The 22,586-nt window shown below is 39.2% G+C and overlaps 1 protein-coding gene across 1 annotated transcript; it reads left to right on the forward strand.

The window, feature by feature from the left end:
- The first annotated feature begins 678 nt into the window (after positions 1-678).
- LOC129190234 (type-2 ice-structuring protein-like) lies at positions 679-7,965 on the forward strand. The gene is made up of 7 exons (XM_054792750.1): positions 679-715; positions 865-927; positions 2,947-2,968; positions 3,038-3,123; positions 6,857-6,997; positions 7,530-7,632; positions 7,852-7,965. The coding sequence occupies exons 2-7, from the start codon at positions 865-867 to the stop codon at positions 7,947-7,949; spliced, it is 513 nt and encodes a 170-aa protein (XP_054648725.1). The 5' UTR covers positions 679-715; the 3' UTR covers positions 7,950-7,965.
- The last annotated feature ends 14,621 nt before the right edge of the window (positions 7,966-22,586 follow it).

Genomic DNA, 22,586 nt, shown 5'->3' on the forward strand with positions numbered 1-22,586 from the left:
AACTGCAGTGTTACAAGATGAAAGCCGTAATTCTACGAGAAAAATTTTCATGCTGTAATTTTACAAGAAAAAAGGCATCATGAAACAATTTTACATGGAAAAACTCCTAATTTTACAAGAATAAAGCTGTAATATTATGAGCACTGTCATGTCATTTGACAGATTTGATTTATTTGCACATTCCCTGCATGCATGTTTTTATGTTTTATTATAAAAGGGACAGTACGCAACTGGCTCAAAATTACATTTTTTTTCCACCAAAAAATAAAAACACCCCCAGTGGCTAGCGTATGTTGCCAATAGTGGTTCAAAAGAAGAGATATTTTTCACAATTACAAATTAAACATCATAAAAATTGGTGCAAATTGACGTTCAACCCGAATAAGCCGATCGGTCATGAAATTGCTTTGGTTTTTGTTTTCATCTGACCTTTCGGAACGGATTCATGAGAACCAAAGAAGTTGTAATCTGTAACCTTATTCAGGTTATTGGCTGGATTGTCTGTGTTGATATTCTGTCTCTGCTGAAATAAGCTTAGCATGCCTGACCTTGTAAGGGTCTTAACTTCAAAAAAATCAACAGGCCTTTCTAGTTTTATTCATAAGTCTTTTTCCTGGTTGGGGAAGGTGTTCGTTGTGACGCATGCTGTCAAGTCATTAACATTCCGGCTGACTTGAAACAAAAGCACTGTCGTCGTTTGCAGCCTCGAGGAAAGGTAAGACAACTTTACGTCCTTTTTCATTTGATCTCAAGTTTGTTTGCTTGTTGTTTTTTTTAAACCTTTCACAAGGTCACGTGTGAAGCTTGCCATGATTTTAGGATGTTACATTTACAAATCCAATGTATTTGCGTATAATTGCACAGATGGCGTTGGCATGTCGTGTGTTGTCCCTCCTTTGTGGGATCAGTGGACTGATAACTGGAGCTGTAAGTCATTACATTTACTAGTCAAACATACAGTACACATGTACAGTATATTCTATATGTGGTCATGGGAGAACCGTCCTAAAATCTTCCTCAGAAAGAATCTGAGTGGGATTCCCGAACCGGGCCCCCCAGGGGACGTCGTATACATAAAATGAAACATTATGACGCAGGGTGAGGGCCACATTGACAAGAGGAAAACGTTGAAATATTGAATGTTAAAGTGTGATTCATACTGTATGTTCTGCTACTATTAAAGAAACTGGTGTTTGGGAAATAGATTTCCAGTTCATTTGGAGCTGTTAATATATATAAATAAATGTCATCCTGTCCCGTATTGTATCTTTTTTTGCATAATTATAGAACTAACTATAATTCTATACAAATTATGACTAATTCTATAATTGCGAAGCTATAAAAACACGCTTCATGTTAACATTCAAGACAACCGCTGATGATATCATGACGGGCGGCGTAGCTTCCGGTTCAGGTTGCCGTTTTGTAAGATAGCTAATAAGATGCTAACCAGGAAGGATGTTTTGTGATAAAAAAAATACATGAAGAACACAGCTGGACTCATGCACATGACAAGACGTGCGCCACATTGTACGCTAACTGGAGAATGTACACAAACCGAGGCCAAATTTTGGCATTAATTTTCATCATTAACCGGAAAACACGCTAACCGGGCCAGACGCTAACCAAGGTTCCACTGTAAATTAGTGAAACTCCAGTCTCCTTGAGTACCTGTGAGTCAGTGAAACTCGAGTCTTCATCAAGCACCAGTGAGTCAGTGAAACTTGGGACTTTGTCGAGTACCTGTAAGTCAGTGGAACTTGAGTTTTCCTTGAGTACCGGTGAGTCAGTGAAGCTCGAGTCTCCTTGGGTACCCATGAGTCAGTGAAACTCGAGTCTTCGTCAAGCACCAGTGAGTCAGTGAAACTCAAGTCTTTTTTCAAACACAGCTCAGTCAGTGAAACTTGGGACTTTGTCAAGTACCAACCAGTGAGTCAGTGAAACTCGAGTCTCCTTGAGTGCCAGTGAGTCAGTGAAACTTGAGGCTTTTTTTCAAGGACCTCTGTGTCAGTGAAACCTGAGTCTTCTTCAAGCACCCGTTAGTCAGTGAAACTCGAGTCTTCCTCGGTACCCATGAGTCTGTGACAGTCTGGTCTTGTGGTACGCGTGAGTCAGTGAAATATGGGTGGTCGTCGAGCACCAGTGAGTCAGTGAAACTCAAGTCTTTTTTCATGGACCTCTGTGTCAGTGAAACTTGAGTCTTCCTCGAGCACCCGTAAGTCAGTAAAACTTATCCATGAATGAGTGCAACTTGAGTCAGCTGGTGTGACCTTAACTCACTGAAACTCCAGTCTTCGTTGAGTTTTCCTCAAGTACCAGTGAGTCCGGTCTCGTGGGTACGCGTGAGTCAGTGACATATGGGTCGTCGTCGAGCACACGTGAGTCAGTGAAACTCGAGTCTTTGTCGAGTTTCAGTGAGACAGTGAAACTCGCGTCTTGGTCGAGTACCATTGAGTCAGTGAACCTCGAGTCTCCTTGGTACCCGTGAGACAGTGAAACTCAAGTCTTTCTTCAAGGACCTCTGTGTCAGTGACACAGTTTTCGAGTTTTCCTCGAGCACCCATGAGTCATTGTAACTCTAGTCTTCCTCAAGCGCCCGTAAGTCAGTGAAACACGAGTCTTCATCGAGTACCGGTGAGTCAGTGAAACTGGAGATTTCGTGGAGTACATGTGAGTCATGAGAAAATCCAGCTAGCAGTAGCAGGAGGCAGCAAGTGAACGAGTTAACGGAGACCAGTGAGTCCCAATTTAGTAAAAAACTTTCAAGCTTTGAACTCGCATATCTCCAATACGCGGAACACGTACCATCCCACAGCCCAAACGGGTCCCATTGACGGCCAATCAAAGACTAATTAGGACCTGCATGCAATTTAATACGTCGTCATTCTTAAAGTGTGTCAGTAACTTAAGACCAAATTCATGACATCAATGTTCTCTTCTTCACAGCGGTCTGAACTTGGAGCCTCACGTAGGTGGTTTGATGCCTGCTTCAATGTCTACATCTTGTCTCCTCGCTAAAATCACATTTGTGATGCAGGTAATCAGTGTCCTGAAGGCTGGACCCGGTTGGACAATCGTTGCTTCATCATCCGTAATGCGATACTTACTTTTGCCGAAGCAGAGGTATGGAAGTTTTTTTTACTCTCGTCTGCTTTTCTGTCTGAACTTCATCCTTGTTTCTGCATTTGGGTCACTGATGGTCTAGTGGTCAAGGTAGTCCAAATACCGGGCCTTGATGGGGAACTCGATTCCTTTTACTGACTCGAGGTCTTACGAGTCAGTCACTGAAATGAATCTGGTGCCTAATTCACTCGATCAATCAGAACAGGGTTTTACACAAGTATGGAAAAGGATGGAATTTAATTTGCTAAATTTTCAGGTCTGGAAAAATGCTGTTACCACTTTTCTGTTTTCTATTAAAAAGAATTATGAATAACAATAAAAAATTAAAAAAATTACTGTAAGACACTGTAACAACATACTTTAACAAGAAAACTAAAAAACAACAGCAGCAAAAAATGAATGGAAATGGTTAAGCAGTAATTTTACAAGAATAAAGTCAAAACATTAAGACAAAAAAAAGGATCTAATGAGAAAAGGTTATCACTTAAAATACTTCATTTTAGTAGCATAAATTTGAAATATTAAATGGAAAAATATGCTAATTTTTAAAGTTGTAATTAGATGAAACTGTAATTTTTGAAAAATTATGTTGAGGGAAAAAGTTATTAAATGTTAAATGAGAATAAAATCAAAATATTTTGGGAAGAACGTCATAATTACGGGAAGAAAAATTGGGTAGGGGGAAGACGGAGTTAGGTAGGGAAGTTATAATAGTATGGGAACAACACATTAAAATTACGGGAAGATTAAAGAAAAAAGATTTAAGAAAAAAGCTGAAATATTTGGAAAATTTAAATTGGAAAAAAGGGCCAAGCCTCCATGCCTGACTTGTTTCTATTTTTCCAGACCTAAAAATTTAGAGAAACCAAATTCCATACTTTTATAGGAACGAGGAATGCGCCGATCAGGGGTTTATGCTGCCGATTCCGATACCAATCATCCAGGACTGAAATCGGCCCATACCAATCACATGGATTAATTATACATTTTTAATTATACAATTTATTTATGATGGAGTGCTGCTGGCCACATGATATTAAAAAAGGAACCAGAAAATCACCTTAATTTAGATAAAAACATATTTGACTTGGTCGCACGGTGGCCGAGTGGTTAGCATGTTGGCCACACAGTCAGGAGATCAGGAGGAATCTCCGTTGGGCATCTCTGTGTGAAGTTTGCATGTTCTCCCCGTGCGTGCGTGGGTTTTCTCCGGGTACTCCGGTTTCCTCCCACATCCGAAAACATGCATGCTAGGTTAATTGGAGACTCTAAATTGTCCATAGGTATGAATGTGAGTGTGAATGGTTGTTTGTCTATATGTGCCCTGCCATTGGCTGGCGACCAGTTCAGGGTGTACTCCGCCTCTCGCCCAAGTCAGCTGGGATAGGCTCCAGCATGCCCATACCCATAGTGAGGCCAAGCAGCATAGAAAATGGATGGATATTTGACTTACTTTTTGAAGAGAACATATAGTGAAACCTACAGATGATGATGTATAAGAGCAAAAACACAAAACAGGAAAGTACAACGGACACAGCCGAGCCGAGCGACGGGAAAAATACAAACTAACACAAATCGCACGGAGATAGCAGGGGAAAAAAAAAAAGACAATGGGAACGAAAAGCGCTGCAGAAAAACCAAGCAGGGAAAAATGCACTGGTAGCTAAGGCACTGCTGAAAACTAAACAGGCACGGCTAGAGCAAAAATATAACAAAAACCACACCGCTGCTGGAGAAGCCAAGCAGGGAACAATATACTTACAACACAACAAGGGTGGACCAGACAGCAATGAACAAGAGGTAATACGATCAAGTAATCCCAGGTTAACCGACCGCAGGTGTGACCAGGTGGCTCCTCCCAGGCCAGTGTGCTGCAACAAAATACAGACAGGCGGCAGCAAAGAATTTTGCCTATCATCCACAATCCTTATGTGAAACAACATGAACACATATTTCTTTCCCTTTTCTGTGCGTTCTCACGAGAGAAAACGAGTTAGTATGAGCCACATTTAGACTATGGAGCCCTCTAAAAAACCTCTAACATTGTGATCATGCATTAACAAGTACATTGATACTTACAGTGTCTTGCCGTATTTTGATGATTTAAAACATTACCGAAACTTCTTTCCTCGGTGCATTGATTTCACAGCTAACGCGACTCCCGTCAACAACAGCAGCATAGAAACAGCGACCACACTTACGGTGTCCACTCTCATTGGGACGGCTGTGTCTTCCAGCACAAGACCAGTCATAAAAACGGTAAAAATGCTGACAGTAAACGAGCATCTTGTTGAGACTTCGTAGCGAAATTGAGAGCCAGTAGTATCCACTCTTCCGTCTGTCTCGTTGCAGTGGCTTGCGGCGTTGTGAGTGACGCTGAGACTAGCGGCGAGCTAGGCGTCCTGTTACTCCACCAGATAAATATCGTTTTTCGTGTTAGCTGCTACAATAACAATATGGCTGTAGCTTGGTTAATATACAGGTCAGTTACGTAAATAGAACACAGGTGGCATTTTTTTTTAGGGTTTTTTTGTTAGGGCTTTTGAGTCAAAATAGTTACCTCCCATGATGTGCATTGTTAGCTGGTTCATACTGACTCATTTTCTCTCCTTAGAACGCACAGAAAAGGGAAAGAAATATATGTTGATGTTTCACATAAGGGTTGTGAATGATGGGCAAAATTCCCAAAATAGTGCAGTTTTCCTTTAAGGAGACTAAGGACGTGAGAGTACATTGGTGGAGCTCTAGCGGGACTTCTAGGTAAGTGAGAGAGCAGTCTGCAAACCCAGTGTCGTCCACCGCTGAGAAAGGCTGGTCATCCCGTCCGACGAATTCAATTATTTTTCTGGTTATTAGCTTAGCCTTCTGACTGTCACGCACATGCGGGCGAGTGTCCACATGGCTGCGTTAGCTGCCGTCTGACAAATGATCACACCGTGAGCCGAGAAAACTCACCATACTCCGTCAAGTGTTTGTTCTTCAAATGCCGTATTAAATTAAAGCTTTTTCACATGCTGCCCCCCGCAAGATAGTTTTCGTGGCATGTACTGGTAGTTAAGTTATACACGGCAGACATGGTGGTTTTGTTTTGGCATGCCTGACAAGGAAAGTGGGAGGAGCACAATGCCCAAGGCATTAGTTAGGGCAAAACTCTTAACTGCATGCATGGATCGCTGCGGGCTGCAACAGTGCTAGCCACAGGTGACCAGCGTTGAAAGGCATTTTTCAGCATATGGCGATTTTTCACGGAAATCGGTGGGCGATCGATCGGCACATCCCTAATAGGAACTCTATTCTTATTGATCACAGCTGCAAAATTAGCCAAAATGGAGCACAAGAAAGTTGCAAGTGCCGGAATTTTGATGAAAAAGGTGAGAAGCACTATTGAATTCAAGGAATAACTCACAGCAAAACTCCAAGATGGTGTCTGTGTGGATCTCGCTGCCACATAGTGTCTTTGGCAACAATCGCATCTTCAGTGAAGTTAAAAGTAATTTTAAATGCATTTATATGCATTTTGAATTGCGTTCTGAATAGAAAACTGTACATGTAAAACCATGAAAACGTGTTTTGTGTTAACATCGTTGGGTGCCTGGAACGAATGAATTGGATTTACACAATTTCTTGTAATTGGTCAGCTTCTGTTTCGGTTTGAGTCGGACCTTCTGGAAGGGATAAATGACGCTAACCAAGGTACCGGTGTATTTTTTTACAATTCTCTATCCCCCATTAGGAAAACTGCAAAAGCCTTGGTGGGAATTTGGCCTCCATCCACAGTCCCGTGGAACAAGCACTCATTGATGGGCTCACTGAGGTGCTGCTCGAGCCGGACATTAGCGGAGACTTCTGGATTGGACTCAGTTTTTCCCTACAGGTGAACCAAGGTTGTCTTGTGCCCGGTAGGAGTGTTTGTTTGTACATACAACATGAACGTGTCCTTCAGACACGTCACACAGCACCAGAGAACATGTCCTCCAGCACCATCTACAGGTTGACATTTGGTACATGTCCACTGGGAGAACTTGCGTTTGTAAAGAAATCAACTTTACTGTCAGGATGAGATGTAAGATTTGTCCTCCACACTCCTCCCTGTTAGAACATCTTTGTGCGTATGTTCCCCCCAAAGTGCGTGCGTGGGTTTTCTCCGGGTATTTTCTGGGATAGGAGAGAATAAGAAGACGTAGCAGGAGGGATCGCTTTTGCCAACTTATATTTCGCGAGTATTCAGGCCCCTCTAGGTTGTGTTTTTAAAAAAAAGCAACAAACGGGAAGTCTAGTGAAGAAACTTTTGGAGCCTGAAAGGAAGTGTGGCTCTTCTCAGTGAACTGCACCACAAGATTGATTGCAGTCCCGTGTGAAACACTGTCTTTACGAGTGACTCGTTTAAATCTGACTCGGTCTTCCAGGAGCAAACCTTCGTTTGGACTGATGGCTCAGACTTTGATTTTGACATCCTTCTCGAGTCAGTCGGCGCTATCGATGGCATTGCACCCTGCTCAGTGTCTGACGGTACACGTTACATTTTTTTCATCTTGTGGTTTTTAGAGACTGATTGATGTAAAACCTGCTATCATCTTAATATTTTACTGTTGTGTGTGTGTGTGTGTGTGTGTGTGTGTGTGTGTGTGTTTGTGATTGATGTAAAACCTGCTATCATCTTAATATTTTACTGTTGTGTGTGTGTGTGTGTGTGTGTGTGTGTGTGTGTGTGTTTGTGTTTTTCAACAGGTGAGGCGTGGTTTGAGACATCTTGCACAGACAGCAACCGCTTTATTTGTGTCCGAGACGTGTTCCAGTGTGTATCCATCTGCATGCAGGAGGAGTGACACAGTCTTTAAAAACTGTATTTCACAACCTGTGAAATGATTCAAAAAGGCATATTAATAAATAAATAAGAGTCATTTCATTTATTTGACTTCATACTCATTTCATTTTACTTCCACATTTCCGGTAATTAGACCTTTCCCTGGAAAGATGACCCGCGTGCCCGTTCAACAGACCGGGAGGCGTCTTGCTCTATTGACTGTTAATTTTTTGAGGAAACAATTTATTGCGAACAAGCAGTAAAGTGAAATAAGCTGTTCATCAGCTGATCATAGCTCAAAAAAACATGAACCCCCACACCCTAAAATAGAAATAAAATGCTAACAAAAAGGACTCCGTAATGAGGAGCTGTGCTATTCTTGTTAATCACCTGAAAAACTGTTTTTTCTTTCTTTTTTTCTTTCTTTCCTGGGCGCATTAGTTTCACATAGCAACATAGAAACAAACGCCTACACCTAGCATTGACTTTTCCAAACTCAAAAACAAAAACAGCAGTAGCAGTGGCGGCAGATTCAATATGTAGCGTTACATTTTGTTAGTGGCCTGAGGCACCGAGAGCGCTGACACGCTGCGGGCGAGTGTGTGGTGAAGCTAGTCACTATCTAGCTAGTAGCTAGCCGGTGTGGTGTGGCAAGTGTCAATACGCCAGTAACATAGTTTGACCGCTGTAACAATGTTACTAATAATAATAATGCCGCTGTAGCTTGGGTAATATGTCACATTATATGTAAATGGAGCATTGTTGGTGCTTTGTGGAGTTTTTTTCACAAGGCTTTATAGGCGGAATACGTTTTTCCCATTACGTGCATTCTTAGCTGCATCTTTTTAGCTATTTGTATATCTTTAGAATGCACAGAAAAGAGAAAGACATATGTGTTAATGTCTCACATAAGGATTGTGGATGATGGGCAAAATTCCAAAAAAAGTACAGTTTTACTTAAAAGTTTTGATAAGGAGTACCCATAATGGGTACCCCTGTTCTAGGCCTTTGGTCGTTAGTTAGAAAGCACCGATGCGTGGGACGTTCAACTCATTAAGCTCTTGAAATGAGGTTTGCCACCTCTGCCACGTCATGAACGTCTCCTCAGGCCGGCGTGTCCCAGTCTGTGCCTTGAGAGACTAGTTCTCGTAGAAGGAGTCGGCCTTGATCTGTCACTGGTGCCAGAAAATCCAATGGATTGACTGTTGACTGTTGATGGTAGAAAGCACATCTCGCCGTGTGAAAGGTTTCTGGGGTACGGGAATGTTGAAGGTAAATGTGTCTATTGCCATTTTCCAGGCTACTCCAAGACTTTGCTGAGGCGGCAAGTCATTCACAGCAAGGTCAATATCCTTGGCTTGAACCTCTTTGGGGAAGGCATTCATGACCTCGGTCAGCTTGATGTTGTAAGACTCCAACAGCTTCCGGCCTCTTCTTAGAACATCCATTGCTTTGGCTGCTGTCGGAAAGGATCTGAGAGCACCACATAACAGTTTTGTCTTAATGAAATGATAAATATCGCTGCCAATGTCATTTTCTCCCTCTTGTGCCATCCATCTTCTTCCCCTTATCTAAGGTCGGGGTGTGGGGTACTTTGCGAGGCTCCTCCCGGCGGATCCCAAGATGTTCCCAGGCCAGTTAAGAGACATAGTTCTCCAACGTGTCCTGTGTCTTCCTTGAGGCCTACTACAGGTGAAACAAGCCCCGTGCCCCAGGGAGACATCTGATAGGCATCCTGACCAGATGCCCGAGCCACGTCATCTGGCTCCTCTCAATGCGGAGGAGCAGCGGTTCAAGTTTCTCCGGAATGACAGTGCTTCTCACCTTATCTCTGAAGGAGAGCCCAGCCACCCTAAAGAGAAAACCCACGATCTTGTCCTTTCGGTTACTACCCAAAGCTCATGACCAAAGGTGAGGGTAGGAATGTAGCTCGACCGGTAAATTGAGAGCTTTCGTCTCAGCTCCCTCTTGCGCTGCTCTCCTTTATCTATACTGTAGGTGGCTACTGCTGGTGACGAGCTGTTCCTGAACACATGAACCGTCATTCCACATTCCACCACTTCCTTGAGCAAGAAGTCCCTTGGTTCTTTCGTGACAAGGAAGCAATAAACTATTTCCTTGATGTCAGCAGATATGGCAGCGAGTTCCTTCCGGAATCTCAGGAAGGACTCAGAGAAAGTTGTTGAGGTTCGGCGTTGGAAGCAAAGTGTCATTGAGGGACACTCCTCAAAACGAGCACGAGTCAAACACGACTCCCGGGCTTCTGCGGGTGATACACCACCTTCCCTTTCCCTCTTCAGCAGTGGTGCCAGTTCAGCATGGGAGTTTGGAAGTTATGCTGTAGTGACACAAGTCGTTGGTATGGCTGTCAAAGAGAGGCTTCTTTGGGTTCCGAAATGGCAAGGGTGCCACGTAGCTGCCACTCTCATCTCTGATAAACTCCTTTCCCATCTGCTGCAGGAAGGAGAGGTCGTCAACTGAAGGTGCAAGCTGATTATCCCTTTCAGACCTCTGGAAAACTGTTTGGCCAAGGTGGTCATTTTGCTGCACAGGGGTATGTGACCTGGTGACCATGGTAGTGAGCTGCTTGAAACCCTGAATGAAGTCATCCTTGACTTTGACTAAGTTTTACACTTTCACAAGGATGCTGACAGCTGGGGCGTCTGTGCCTGTCATGAGATCATTCAAAGCTTCAGCAAAAGCCTGTAACTGGTTTGAGCAGTTCCCTGTATGAAAAGTGCTGTATAAATACAGTTGAGTAACAACGTTCGTTAAGAGTAATTAAGTGCGTTTGTTCTTGGAGCGTAGCAACCGATCTGGTTTGAAGAGTGACTTTGCAACAATGGCATGTCTTAATGGTCATTGCTATCCCAGCAGCGTCATTAAGAGTTCTCTTTGTGTATTTCATGCAAACACCCCTGTTCAGTCACCGCAGGATTGGTGGTTCCAACCCACCGTTGGCGGAAACCGTCCGTCTGCCGCAGGGAGTCTGTGGCTGCAGGCGTATCGTACCACAAGTGGAGTAAAGGACCATTATTTCATGTTGGATGCAAATGTATGAACATAATCATGTGATTCTCAATCATTCCTGGCCAGCCGATGCCAGACACACCCTCAATCTGGTTCAGCTTGTGTTTGTTTCTTCCTTTTCCCCAAAAGAGATTTGGACTTCCTCACTGCTGCCAAACCGTAATTATGGAATATGAGGGCGTGTCTTTGCGTGCGTGTTGATTATGGACGTTATTAATGTAGTATTTGTATGGCCTGTGGTGCAGCGTGGGAGGAGGTTGACAGAGTTCCTTTGCTGTGAAAGGAGAGTAACAATCACATATTAATAAAGCACTGTTGGCCATTGGCGTACTGTAGAAATAGAATAATGGATATTAATTCTATTTTAAAGTAGATTAGATACACAGTATATAGTATGTATGTAATACAATATAGTCCTATTATATATTATTGTATTTATTTGTATGTATTATATTATTTATTATTAATTTATTATGTTATATATTATTTAGTCTTTTTGATTTTGAGAATTCACAAAATTAAAGTCATAATTTTAAGAGAAAAAAAGTTGTCATTTTACATGAAAAATGTTACCATTTTATCAGATTTTACCAGAAAATATTGCAATGTTACAAGAACAAAGTCGGAATATGACACGAAAAAATGCAAACTTCACAAGAAAAGAGATAACAATTCAAATTTTGTATAAGAAAAAGTCATACATTTTCAAGAAATAAGTTGTATTTCTACAGGAGAAAGTTTGCGTTTTTATGCTGCAATTTTTCCAGAAAAAAAGTCATCATGAAAAAAAGTTTTCATTTTACACGAAAAAGTAATACTTTTATGAGAAAATACTGCAGTGTTACAAAAACAAAGTAAGAATTTGAGGAAAAAAATGATAAAACTGCAATTTCACAAGACGAAAGTCACTATTTTGCGAAAAAAAAGTCATCATGTGACAAAGTCACAATTTTTCATGGAAACACTCATAAAATCTAAGAGAAAAAACTGCGAAAGAAGTCAAAAGTCAAAACTTTACGATGAGAGAGAAAAAAATAATAATTTAATAGAACAATTAGTCAGACGTTTAGGAGAAATAACTTGCAATTTTATGAGACAAAAGTCCAAAGTTGCACTTCTGAGGGAAAAAGTCCTAATTTTTATGCTGCAAAAGAGTCATCGGTTTTAAATGTGCGATGTTACGCAAAAAAAATCCTCATTTAAAAAACTTGTAATTTTACATGAAAAAGTAGTAATTTTATGATAAAATACTACAACAAAGTAAGAATATGAGGAAAAAAATTCAAAAACTGCAATTTCACGAAATGAGAGTCGCAAGTTTAAATGGAAAAACTCCTCTAATTCGTCAAGAAAATATTGTGAAAGAAAGAAGTCAAATTGTACGAGAGAAAAAAAAAACATTTAATATGAGAATTAGTCATACATTTGTGAGAGATAAGTACATTTTACGAGACAAAAGTCTAAAAAGTCTAAAACAAAAAAAAATTGCACTTCTACGGGAAAAAGACATCGATTTTAAAGGCGCAATGTAACGCGAAAAAAGTCCTCATGAGAAGAAGTTGCAATATTACATGAAAAAGTAGCAATTTTATGATAAAATATTGCAATGTTACAAGAACGAATATGAGAAAAAATGTGAAAACTGCAATTTTATGATATGAGAATCGCGATTTTACGAGTAAAAGTATAACTTTTTTATGCTGCAATTTTGCAAGAAACAGGGCATCACGCATGGAAAAACTCCTAATTTTAAGAGAATGAAGTGGTATAAACCTGTCATACGTCACGTACAGGAACTAAACTCACAAACTCAGCAGGGGATCGAATACCTCTTTCCAGCTTTTTTGTGAGCATACTTCGACTAGCAGACTGAGGGCCAGCTTCATCCACTAATTGTGTCACATTTACTGCATTGCATAGTGCAGTCATGCTCTGTTGCGGGACTGAATTGGGTCATTTGCACGTAGTTTCACAGGCCGGACACAAGATGGCAGCATTTCACTGCATTGTTACAAGACCAACTTCATTGCGTCTAGGAAGCGGTGCAATTTAAATTCATATACAAATTCTTTCTTTTTCTTTTGAGAAAAAAGCTAAAACGGACAACTCACTCAGTTCACATCAAGACTGGCAGCTTTATCACAAAATGTCAATCGGAATTTTCTTTTGTATTTACGTAAAACCTGCAAAATAATATGATGATCATATTATCATGATATGTATACAATATTTATGAAGAAAAAAATAAAAATAAAAATCCACCCATTTTCTATGCTGCTTGTCCTCACTAAGGTCACGAGGGTATGCTAAAGCCTATCAAGAAAAGAGTCATAGTTGTAATGTGTTAGAGTATATCATCATATTACCGAACAAAATAAAATAAATAAAAATAATATTACAACAATTAACTATATATATATATATATATATATATATATATATATATATATATATATATATATATATCTCCCAGGATAGTGAGCGGCACTGCGACATCGATAATAACAACTCTTTCAACGTAAGGAAAAAATCCTATAACATTTTTAAGTCAATATTGGGCTGATAACCCTATAAAAAATATGTAAAATTGTAATTAAAAATAATTATATAATCTAAGAATAAAATTGTCATATTGCAAAAAGTGCTCATGTGTTGAGAAAAGGTGTTGAACGCAAATATCTGTGCCAGTGTGGACATGTTAGAGGTGGTTTGCTCATCGGTGGGAGTGAGAAGAAGGTCATGAAAGCCGGCGGATGGGTGCCAGCTCACATGAGCGTTCAGGCCGAGGCGACGTAAAGAACAACGGGCTCTTTAATGCTGAGGTAAATCGCTTGACCTATGCAAGCCCTTGCTGCTGGGAGGCTTTCTGGCTGACTGAGCAGCGCGTCAGTCCAGGTGATAGTCACGTCCCAGGCCGGCCTGCCTGCCTGCAGGGGTCTCCACATTCCTAAATGCAAAATGTCCTACGCGGGACCTTGTAGCTCTGAGGCCTTCCCCAAAAGCGTTCCCACAAGCCTAGCATACAGTTGTCCAAAATGTCTTGCTAGGATGCAATAACAAAAATTTAAGCTATAATATTAAGGTTATGTTCCAATACTTTTGTCCATATAGCGTGCAACGTGCAGCCCGGGGACCATTGGCCGCATGCAGCTATTTTTTTATGGGCCCGCGAGACATTCTAAAAATATAATTTAACAAGAACACTTAAAAAAAACAACAACAAAAGGAGTAAAAATGGAAAAAGCAGCAGTATTTTTACAAGAATAAATTCAAAATATTAAGACAAATAGTTGTCATTTAACGATAACAATTTTAATTTTACAAGAATAACATTGTAATAGCAGAAGCAGAAATTTTGTAAAAAGCTGTAATCTTACAGGAATAAAGCCAAAATATTAAGAAAAAAAAGTCGTATTGTAACGAGTGAAAAAAAACAAAATTTTAGGAAAATAAACTAATATTTTGAGAAAAAATAATGACATTTTAGTAGCACAGAGTTGAAAAATTTAAGAAAAAATCTGACAGTTTTCAAAGTTGTACGATTATGAGAAACAAGTAAAACAGTGCTACTTTTGGTAAAGTGGTACTTTTTGTAAAATTAGGTCGGGGGAAAAGTAAAAAGCTGGAGTAAAAAGTTTGGACACCCCTGACTTAAGACATGGCGAGAGTGAGTCTGTGGTTGTGCAAACAAATCCTAAATCCTACTTTTGCACGCAGTTGTAGTCCATCCTGACGCGTGTTTGATTTATTGTTGAGGTTTTTATAGGCGCTGCATGATAATTATAGAGGGCGGCGTGCATTCATACTTTCACTAAACATGTCATCGCTTTGTGGGAGAAATATGCAGCGTTTACATTGCAAGCTGCTGTTCAGCACCAATCAACAACACGGCACGGAGCCAAAACATGACGAGCGCCGGCAATTGAAAAAGGGGAGGGAATGGAACGTGTGCATCGGCGACGCGTGCCGACGAGAGGTTTTGCAATTGGGGGTCTCGCAGGTGGGCCCCCTTTGCTTTACACGTTTATGTTCACTTCGTACTTTGGCAGGCGTCACACTGCAGGCATGTCTCTGCGGTGAGTCACGCTGCGAGACGAGCGCCACGCCAAGAGGAGGGTGGGAGGGTGTCGGCCTGAGTGCGGCGTGACGCAGGGAGCGTGAGGCGACATGTTGGCCGCCACGGAGCGTCTAATGAGAGCTTTGCCAGATAATGGTATGCACAGAGGCAGGTTTTGCTCAGTCATGCACAATGCTAAATGCTGAAACACATCAAATATGCAGCTGCTATATTCATCTCTCTGCTTTTTAAACATAAATGTAATATAAAATGACCTTCATCGTCAGCAAAACATTTCTACCTGACAGGTATAGTGAGTTCATATTCTTTTCTGACTGTTTTTATGCATGCCTGACCCTAACCCTTTACCCGAACAACTCCAACCCTAACCTTGAACCCGAATCCTCTGATTACCCTAACAGCAATCCCTAAACCCCAGCCACACCCGAATCCTAACCTCAACCACTCACCCTCTGATCCTCTCTCTGAACCCTAAACCCTAACCCCCAACTTTTGCCAACCTTTACGCCAACCCATAGCCCTCTGTCACCGCCCTAGCTCCTACCAAACCGTAATCCTAACTGTCACTCCAAAACTCTAACATTCCAATCCTCCAACAAAGCACTAACCCCAACCATACCCAAATCCTAACCTCAACCGCTAACCATCTGACCCTCTCTCGGAACCATAAACCCTAACCCCCAATTTTAGCCAGAACCATATGCCCTAACCCCTAACTTTTACCCCAATTTACAACCCTCTGGTGCACACCCGAAAACCATAACCCAACCAAACCTTAATCCTGACCTTCATTCCAAAATTATCATTCCGTTCGTCACACCAAGCCCTAACCCCAACCACACCCTAATTCCTAACCTCAACCCTTAACCCTCTGACCCACTGTCCCCCTAACCCCCAACTCTACCTAACCCTTCTTACCTCAGACCAAGTTGACTACAACCTTAACACCCCAAATCCTAACCCTAATCCTTATCTCATCAACCTAAATTTAACCCTACAACTAATCCTGAATCCTGACATGAACCCACCGAACTGTAACCCTTTAACAAACCTTTGCTGTGGAAGAACAAGTCCATCACACCCCTTTGGGGTGAACTAGAACAGAGAGCCCCAATATCAGCAACTTCTGACCTCACAAACGGACAATAAAAGACATGTCAAGATCTTGGAGAAATTCTTCCTAAATGTGTATTTTTGTCGAAAATTCTTGGCTGGCAAAAACCGGAAGCGGTCTAACCAGGGCAGTTTTTAAGCAATTTTAAACATAACATATTCTAACAACTATAACATATTTACATTTTGGAGTACAAGCAGTCCAGAGATTTGTGATCACGGTCCCACGTACCATTGAAAGTCAAACCAGAACATGTTTTCTGTAAATTGTCCACCAGATGCTCGTCACTGCTAATCAGTGTTGACACACTCAACAACGTCAGCGGCCAGCGAACATCAGAGCAGTTCTCCTTGAGTAAGATTTAGTAGTTACTGAAGCCCAACAGTTGGCACCATCACTACGCTCCTTGCTCTTGGGTCCAACAGATCTTGCAAGCTCATCCAAAACTCAGAAGCAACCAACATGAAACCAGATGCTGCGTCCGTTGTATGATGTATGACTACGTTGACAATAATAAATCTTTTACCGGTTTGTTTTTCACTTCTGTGGTCTCGCGAGGGTCCGCATGCTGTTTTTTTGTGGCGCTGCCACGGGTTGGTCGTGACGAAATGCCCCGGTTATGTTCCCCCTTGGGGGACTAGTCTTGAACTCGTCTGCGGCGGCTATTTTTTTCGGACTTCGATGTCACTCCTGCTCCTTTGTTAGCCCGTTAGCACACTCTGTTGTTGTGATCACGTGGGCCCTATGTGGGCGCCGCTGACTAGAAATGCTGGCGCGGTGTCAGGAATTGACTGCTTGTATTGGATATCAGAGATTTTAGATGCAGATCGATATAACCTGATACTCGTACTGATATTGTACCAATATCTGAGGTCTGTTTGAATGTTGAGGCTATACACCAGGGGTGTAAAATGAAAAATGAAAGGATGCAACTTTGCCACGTTGATATTTTGTAAAGCAACACATGTCGATATGCTAAGAAGTTATATAAAGTTCAAGAAAAAGCTGCATCTCAGCTTTGTCGTTTAGCTGAAAAAGCCTATTATGAATATCAATTTCACACTTTGCTCTTTTTTGCCCCATTGTTGCTGTTGTTTTTTTTACATTTTCCAAATTTGTAAACTTTTTTTCTTAATTTATCTTCTGACATTTTCTTTTCGCTTGCAAACAAACAAATTACATCTTTGTTTTCCTTGCCTTTCATACTATTCAGACTTTAAACGTAAAGTTTTTTTCTTGAATATTTCAATTCTATGCTACTAAAATTACATTATTTTTCCTCGTGATATTATGAGTTTTTCTTGTTATAATACAACATTTCCGCAACTACAGTAGACGCCCCTACAACGTAAATAATCCGTTCCGAGAACGTTTACATTATAGGGTTTTTATGTTATACGAAGCGTAAAATACATGTAAATAGCCTAATCCGTTCCAAGATCTTCCCAAACTCACCCCTTTGGCCCTTCAAAATATTCAAGAAGAGATTTCAATGCGTGCGAACTAGTTTAAGGGTGACTACAAAGTGGAAGCGAGGTTGAAGGGAGAAGCCTGTCTCTCACACAAACTCACGTAAGCGCTGTATAAGTCAGGCAATGAGATGAGAGCGTAGGCGGTGCCCCGATAATCAGCCAATGATAGCGTGAAGCTTCAGAAGGCGTCACCAAGTGTACTCTGTTAGTCATGGAAAATGTTTCCCTCTCTCTGTCGCGCGAGCTATTCAAATCGAATTTCTGAATTTGCACCGACTTGACGCTTTACGTTATATGGAATTTCTTCCGTAATACGATGCAAAAACTTTACATAAATTCTTTACGTTCAGTGGAATTTACGTAAAAGGAGGTTTACGTTATTCGAGGTACTACTGTATTTCTTTCTTCTTGTGAATTTCCTTCTTGTAATTATTATTTTATTTTCGTAACATTATAACTTTTTCCCTAATCTAACTTTCCAAAAATAACAACTTTATTTTGGTTGGTTTGTTTCTTATAATGTTAGCACTTTGAAAAAAATAGCGTATTTTTTCTTTAATATTTGACCTCTATGCTACTAAAATGACATAATATTACGAGTTTATCTCGTAAAATTTCTACTTTTTTCTCATAACAGTACAACTTTTTTGTCATACTATTTCAAATTTTATTCCCGTGAAATTACAGCTGTTTTTTTCCATTTCTGCTGTCGTTTTTTTTTTTTTAATTTTCCAACTATTTTGACTTTCTACTTCTTATGAATTTATTCCCGTAATATTTTGACTTTATTCTTTTTCTCCAACCTATTTCTCCAAAAATTACAAATGTATACATTATTTTGCTTGTAAACCATATTACAACCTTAAAAAAATAACACTTTATTTTTTTCAAAATGAGGTTATTTTTTCCTCATAAAATTACAACATTATTCTCGTAAAATTACATCTTTTTCTTGTTGAATTACGGTACAACATTTTACAACATCACGACATGACAGTGTATTTATATGAGGCAATACAATCGTGTGTAATGTTACTGAGGCATGCTGGGGGAGTGTGTTGCCTTTGATTGGGGGCCAAGGCCAGCATCCAAAGCTGCTATTAATGACATGTTGTGCTTGGTGAAAAATGGAGTGGTGTCCGAGATAAAGCAGGGATGTGAGGAGAGAGAGGCCAATGTGGGAGAAAGAAAAGGAAGTGTCGGGATAAGACTTCCTAGACAGACTGTCTGGCTGCAGCAGGATCTCCGAGCACCCGGCGTCATGTGATGCTCGGGTTAAAGGTTACCCCCGCTGATGGATATCGGGCCGAGCCTTGTCTCCCTGGAAGAAGACAGGGAGTTGTTGTTTTTCCACTCCCTGCGTCTGGGAAGATACTTTTAGGAATCCACCCTGGCAAACTCTCTCACCTGCCCAAAACACCAATGGCTGCCATCGGAGAAGTGGATCGTTCCGCATTCCCCGGGTTTACCCATCACGCGTGGTTCAACAATGAATGTTTTATTTTGCACGTTATTTACAAAACCAACATACCACACACGCTGACAGCTACACCGACGATCCACGCTCACGCAGAGCTGCAAAAAGGAGTGAAAAGAGTGCAATGTGCATGCTAGACCACTAATTGGCGACGTCACTTTGTGAAGAAACACGACACACATGCACACCGACTCTTTGTCCTCGCAAATAAGGACTGTCAAAATGCATGAATGTACCAATTCATTAAAAAAAATAAAGAATTCCCCTCATAAAATCCATAATATCTCCTAAAATGTACGTGTTTTCTGTTAAAAAGGACAGCTTAATTCATTTTTTCTATAGCAATTACCTTTTTCATTTTTTTGCATAATTATAACCTTTTTTTTCTTGTAATATTATAAGTGTATTCTCACAAAATGTACATCTTTTCCATGGAAACCCGTTTCTGTCACCAAAAGAAAAAAAGTCATAATTCTGAGATAAAAAAGTCAAAACTATGAGATAAGAAAGTCATAATTCTGAAATAAAATGTCAAAATTAAGAGATCAAAAATCTGAATTATGAAAAGTATAAAAAGTTGAAATTATGAGAGAAAAGTGGAAAATATGGTGGTACAAATTGCGCTGACTTTTTATCTCATAATTATGATGTTTTATCTCATAATAATGACTTTCTTATCTCATAATTTTGATTTTCTTATCTCATAATTTCGACTTTTTAATCTCCTAATTTTGACTTTTTATCTCCTAAATTTAACTTTTTATCTCCTAATATTGACTGTCTTATCTCATAATTTTGAGTTTCTATCTCATAATTTGGACATTTTTTATCTCCTCATTTTGACTTTTTACATCCTAATTTTGACTTTTTATCCCATAATTTTTATTTTCTTATCTCATAATTTTTACTTTTTTTCTCCTAATTTTGACTTTTTCTTCTCCTAATTTGGACTTTTTATCTCAGAATTTTGATTTATGATCTCATAATTATAACTTTTTATCTCCAAATTTTGACTTTTTATCACCTAATTTTGACTTTTTATTTTATGTTCATGACTTTATCTCCTAATTTTGACTTTCTTATCTCATAATTTTGAGTTTTTATCTCATAATTTGGACATTTTATCTCATAATTTAGACTTTTCGTCACCTAATTTAGACTTTTTGTCTTATTTTCATGACGTTATCTCATAATTATGACTTTTAATCTCATAATTATGACTTTCTTATCTCATAATTTTTATAGTTTTTTTTATAGTTTTAAGTTTTTTATCTCACAATTTGGACTTTTTTTCTCATAATTTTGAATTTTTATGTCATAATTTTGACTTTATCTCATCATTTTGACTTTGTAATCTCATCATTTCGACTTTTTTTCTCATAATTTTGCCTTTTTTTCTCATAATTTTGCCTTTTTATCTCATAATTTGACTTATCACATAATTTGGACTTTTTATCTCCTAATTTCAACTTTCTATTTCATAATTTAAACTTTTTATCTCATAATTATGACTTTCTTATCTCGTAATTTTGAGTTTTATCTTACAATTTGGACTTTTTTTCTCATAATTATGACTTACCATTGGGACATTTTTTCTCTCTCAGCGGCAGAAACAGGCTTCCATACTTTTCTGGTAAAAATCACGTCTTCATTATTTTGATTCTCATCAAATTCCAACTGAATTCTCAGAAAAATACTTTTTTTTTCGCTACTTTATTCTTGTAACAAATTTAAAAAATGTTTGTAAAGTTGCAACTTAACTTAAGAATTTTTTCTCATAATATGACAACTTTGTTCTTCACTTTTTCACTATTTTGTCTTGCAACATTCCAACTTCTTTTTACTGCAATATTACAATTTTGAGTTTTTATTTCTGTACTACATTTTTGCAACAGACAAAACACTTTTTAAAATAAAGTTACAAATTCATGTCTTTTTTCCTGATGATATTACAACGTTATTCTTGTATTCTTATTTCTCAGAAAATACATTTCTTGTAACCTTAGAAATGAATTATTTTTGCTCGTTAAGTTCCAACTTTGTTCTCATAAAATAAACAAACTTTTCTTGCAATATTAATTTCATTTCTGATATTTCTTTGCTTTATTGTAACAAAATGTAACGTTTTCCTTGTTATGTTCCAACTTCATTTCATTTTTCCTCATAAAATCGCGGCTTTATTCTTGTAAAACTACCACCTTTCAATGTTTTTTTGTCTCATAATTTAAACATTTCTTGCAATTTTAGGACTGAATAAATGAAATATGTCTTTATTCTCATAAAATGTATGGCTTTTCTGCTTAAAAAACAAAACAAAACATGACTTTACTTCAATATTTTTTCTCATAATCAAACTTTATTATGAAATGTTATTTAGTTTTATTTACTTATTCAATTTTTATTATCAAAAATGATCATACATATACTTACAATTGAATGTATTTTTTCCTCATAATATTATACCTTTTTTCTCCTGGTAAAAATCCAATTTTTTTTCTTCAAATATTCCAACTTTATTATCATAAAATGTACAACTTTTTTCTACTTTATTCTTCAGCAAATGTAACATTTTTCTTGTGGTTAATTTCCATTTCTTTTCCTCATAATATTACAACTTTATTCTTGCAAAAATGACCACTTGGTTTCAACGTGATATTTCTCATAATGTACATACACTCTATGTCTATTCTTGGAACACATGTGACACGTGTCTTCTAAAGTAACGACAGAATTTCAACATTTTTCCTCAACGTAACCCGACTTCATTCTCGGAAAATGTATGACTTTTGCTGGCAAAATAACATCCATCCCCTCCCCCATAATATTACAGCTTTATTCTTGCAAAATTGTTACATTTCTTGTATATATATATATATATAAATATATATATATACATATATATATATATATACCTGTATATATATATATATATATATATGTATATATACAGTATATATGTGTGAGAAAGCTCTACTATGTTTACAGAACCAGGAAGAGACTTTGGGCCAGCACTAGGTATTTTTTATGCATCATTTGTCATCAAATGTGTGTGTTTATTCCCAGGAGCCCCCGAGTCGCCTCGTCCACCCCTCGCAGTCCGCCATCTCCATCCTCGGCCATCACTTGGAGAAAAGATAATGGGGGCTAGTTGCCCTTATTAGTGTTAATAGAGCAATTTAACTTGGAGAGGACTCTCCTGCCTGTCCTACGATGCATGTCTTGATGGCATTTTCTTTTTTGAACGTCTGCCTGCACAAAGACATCCAGTATATACGCATGAATGACTTATAAGGGATACGTTTGCGCAGATTACAATACGATTGCAGACAGGCTGATAGATCCGATCCGTGGCTGAGCGTTGATTGACGTGTTGATCTTTTTTCAGTCGCCCAGCCATTCCTTGCAGACATGAGTGGCATGAGAAACGGCAAGAGCACGAGCAATTGTCTTTAATGAGGGGCCACAATTGGAGGGAGCTCCGCATTCCG

The sequence above is a fragment of the Dunckerocampus dactyliophorus genome, chromosome 1, assembly GCF_027744805.1.
Source record: "Dunckerocampus dactyliophorus isolate RoL2022-P2 chromosome 1, RoL_Ddac_1.1, whole genome shotgun sequence".
Lineage (NCBI taxonomy): Eukaryota > Metazoa > Chordata > Actinopteri > Syngnathiformes > Syngnathidae > Dunckerocampus > Dunckerocampus dactyliophorus.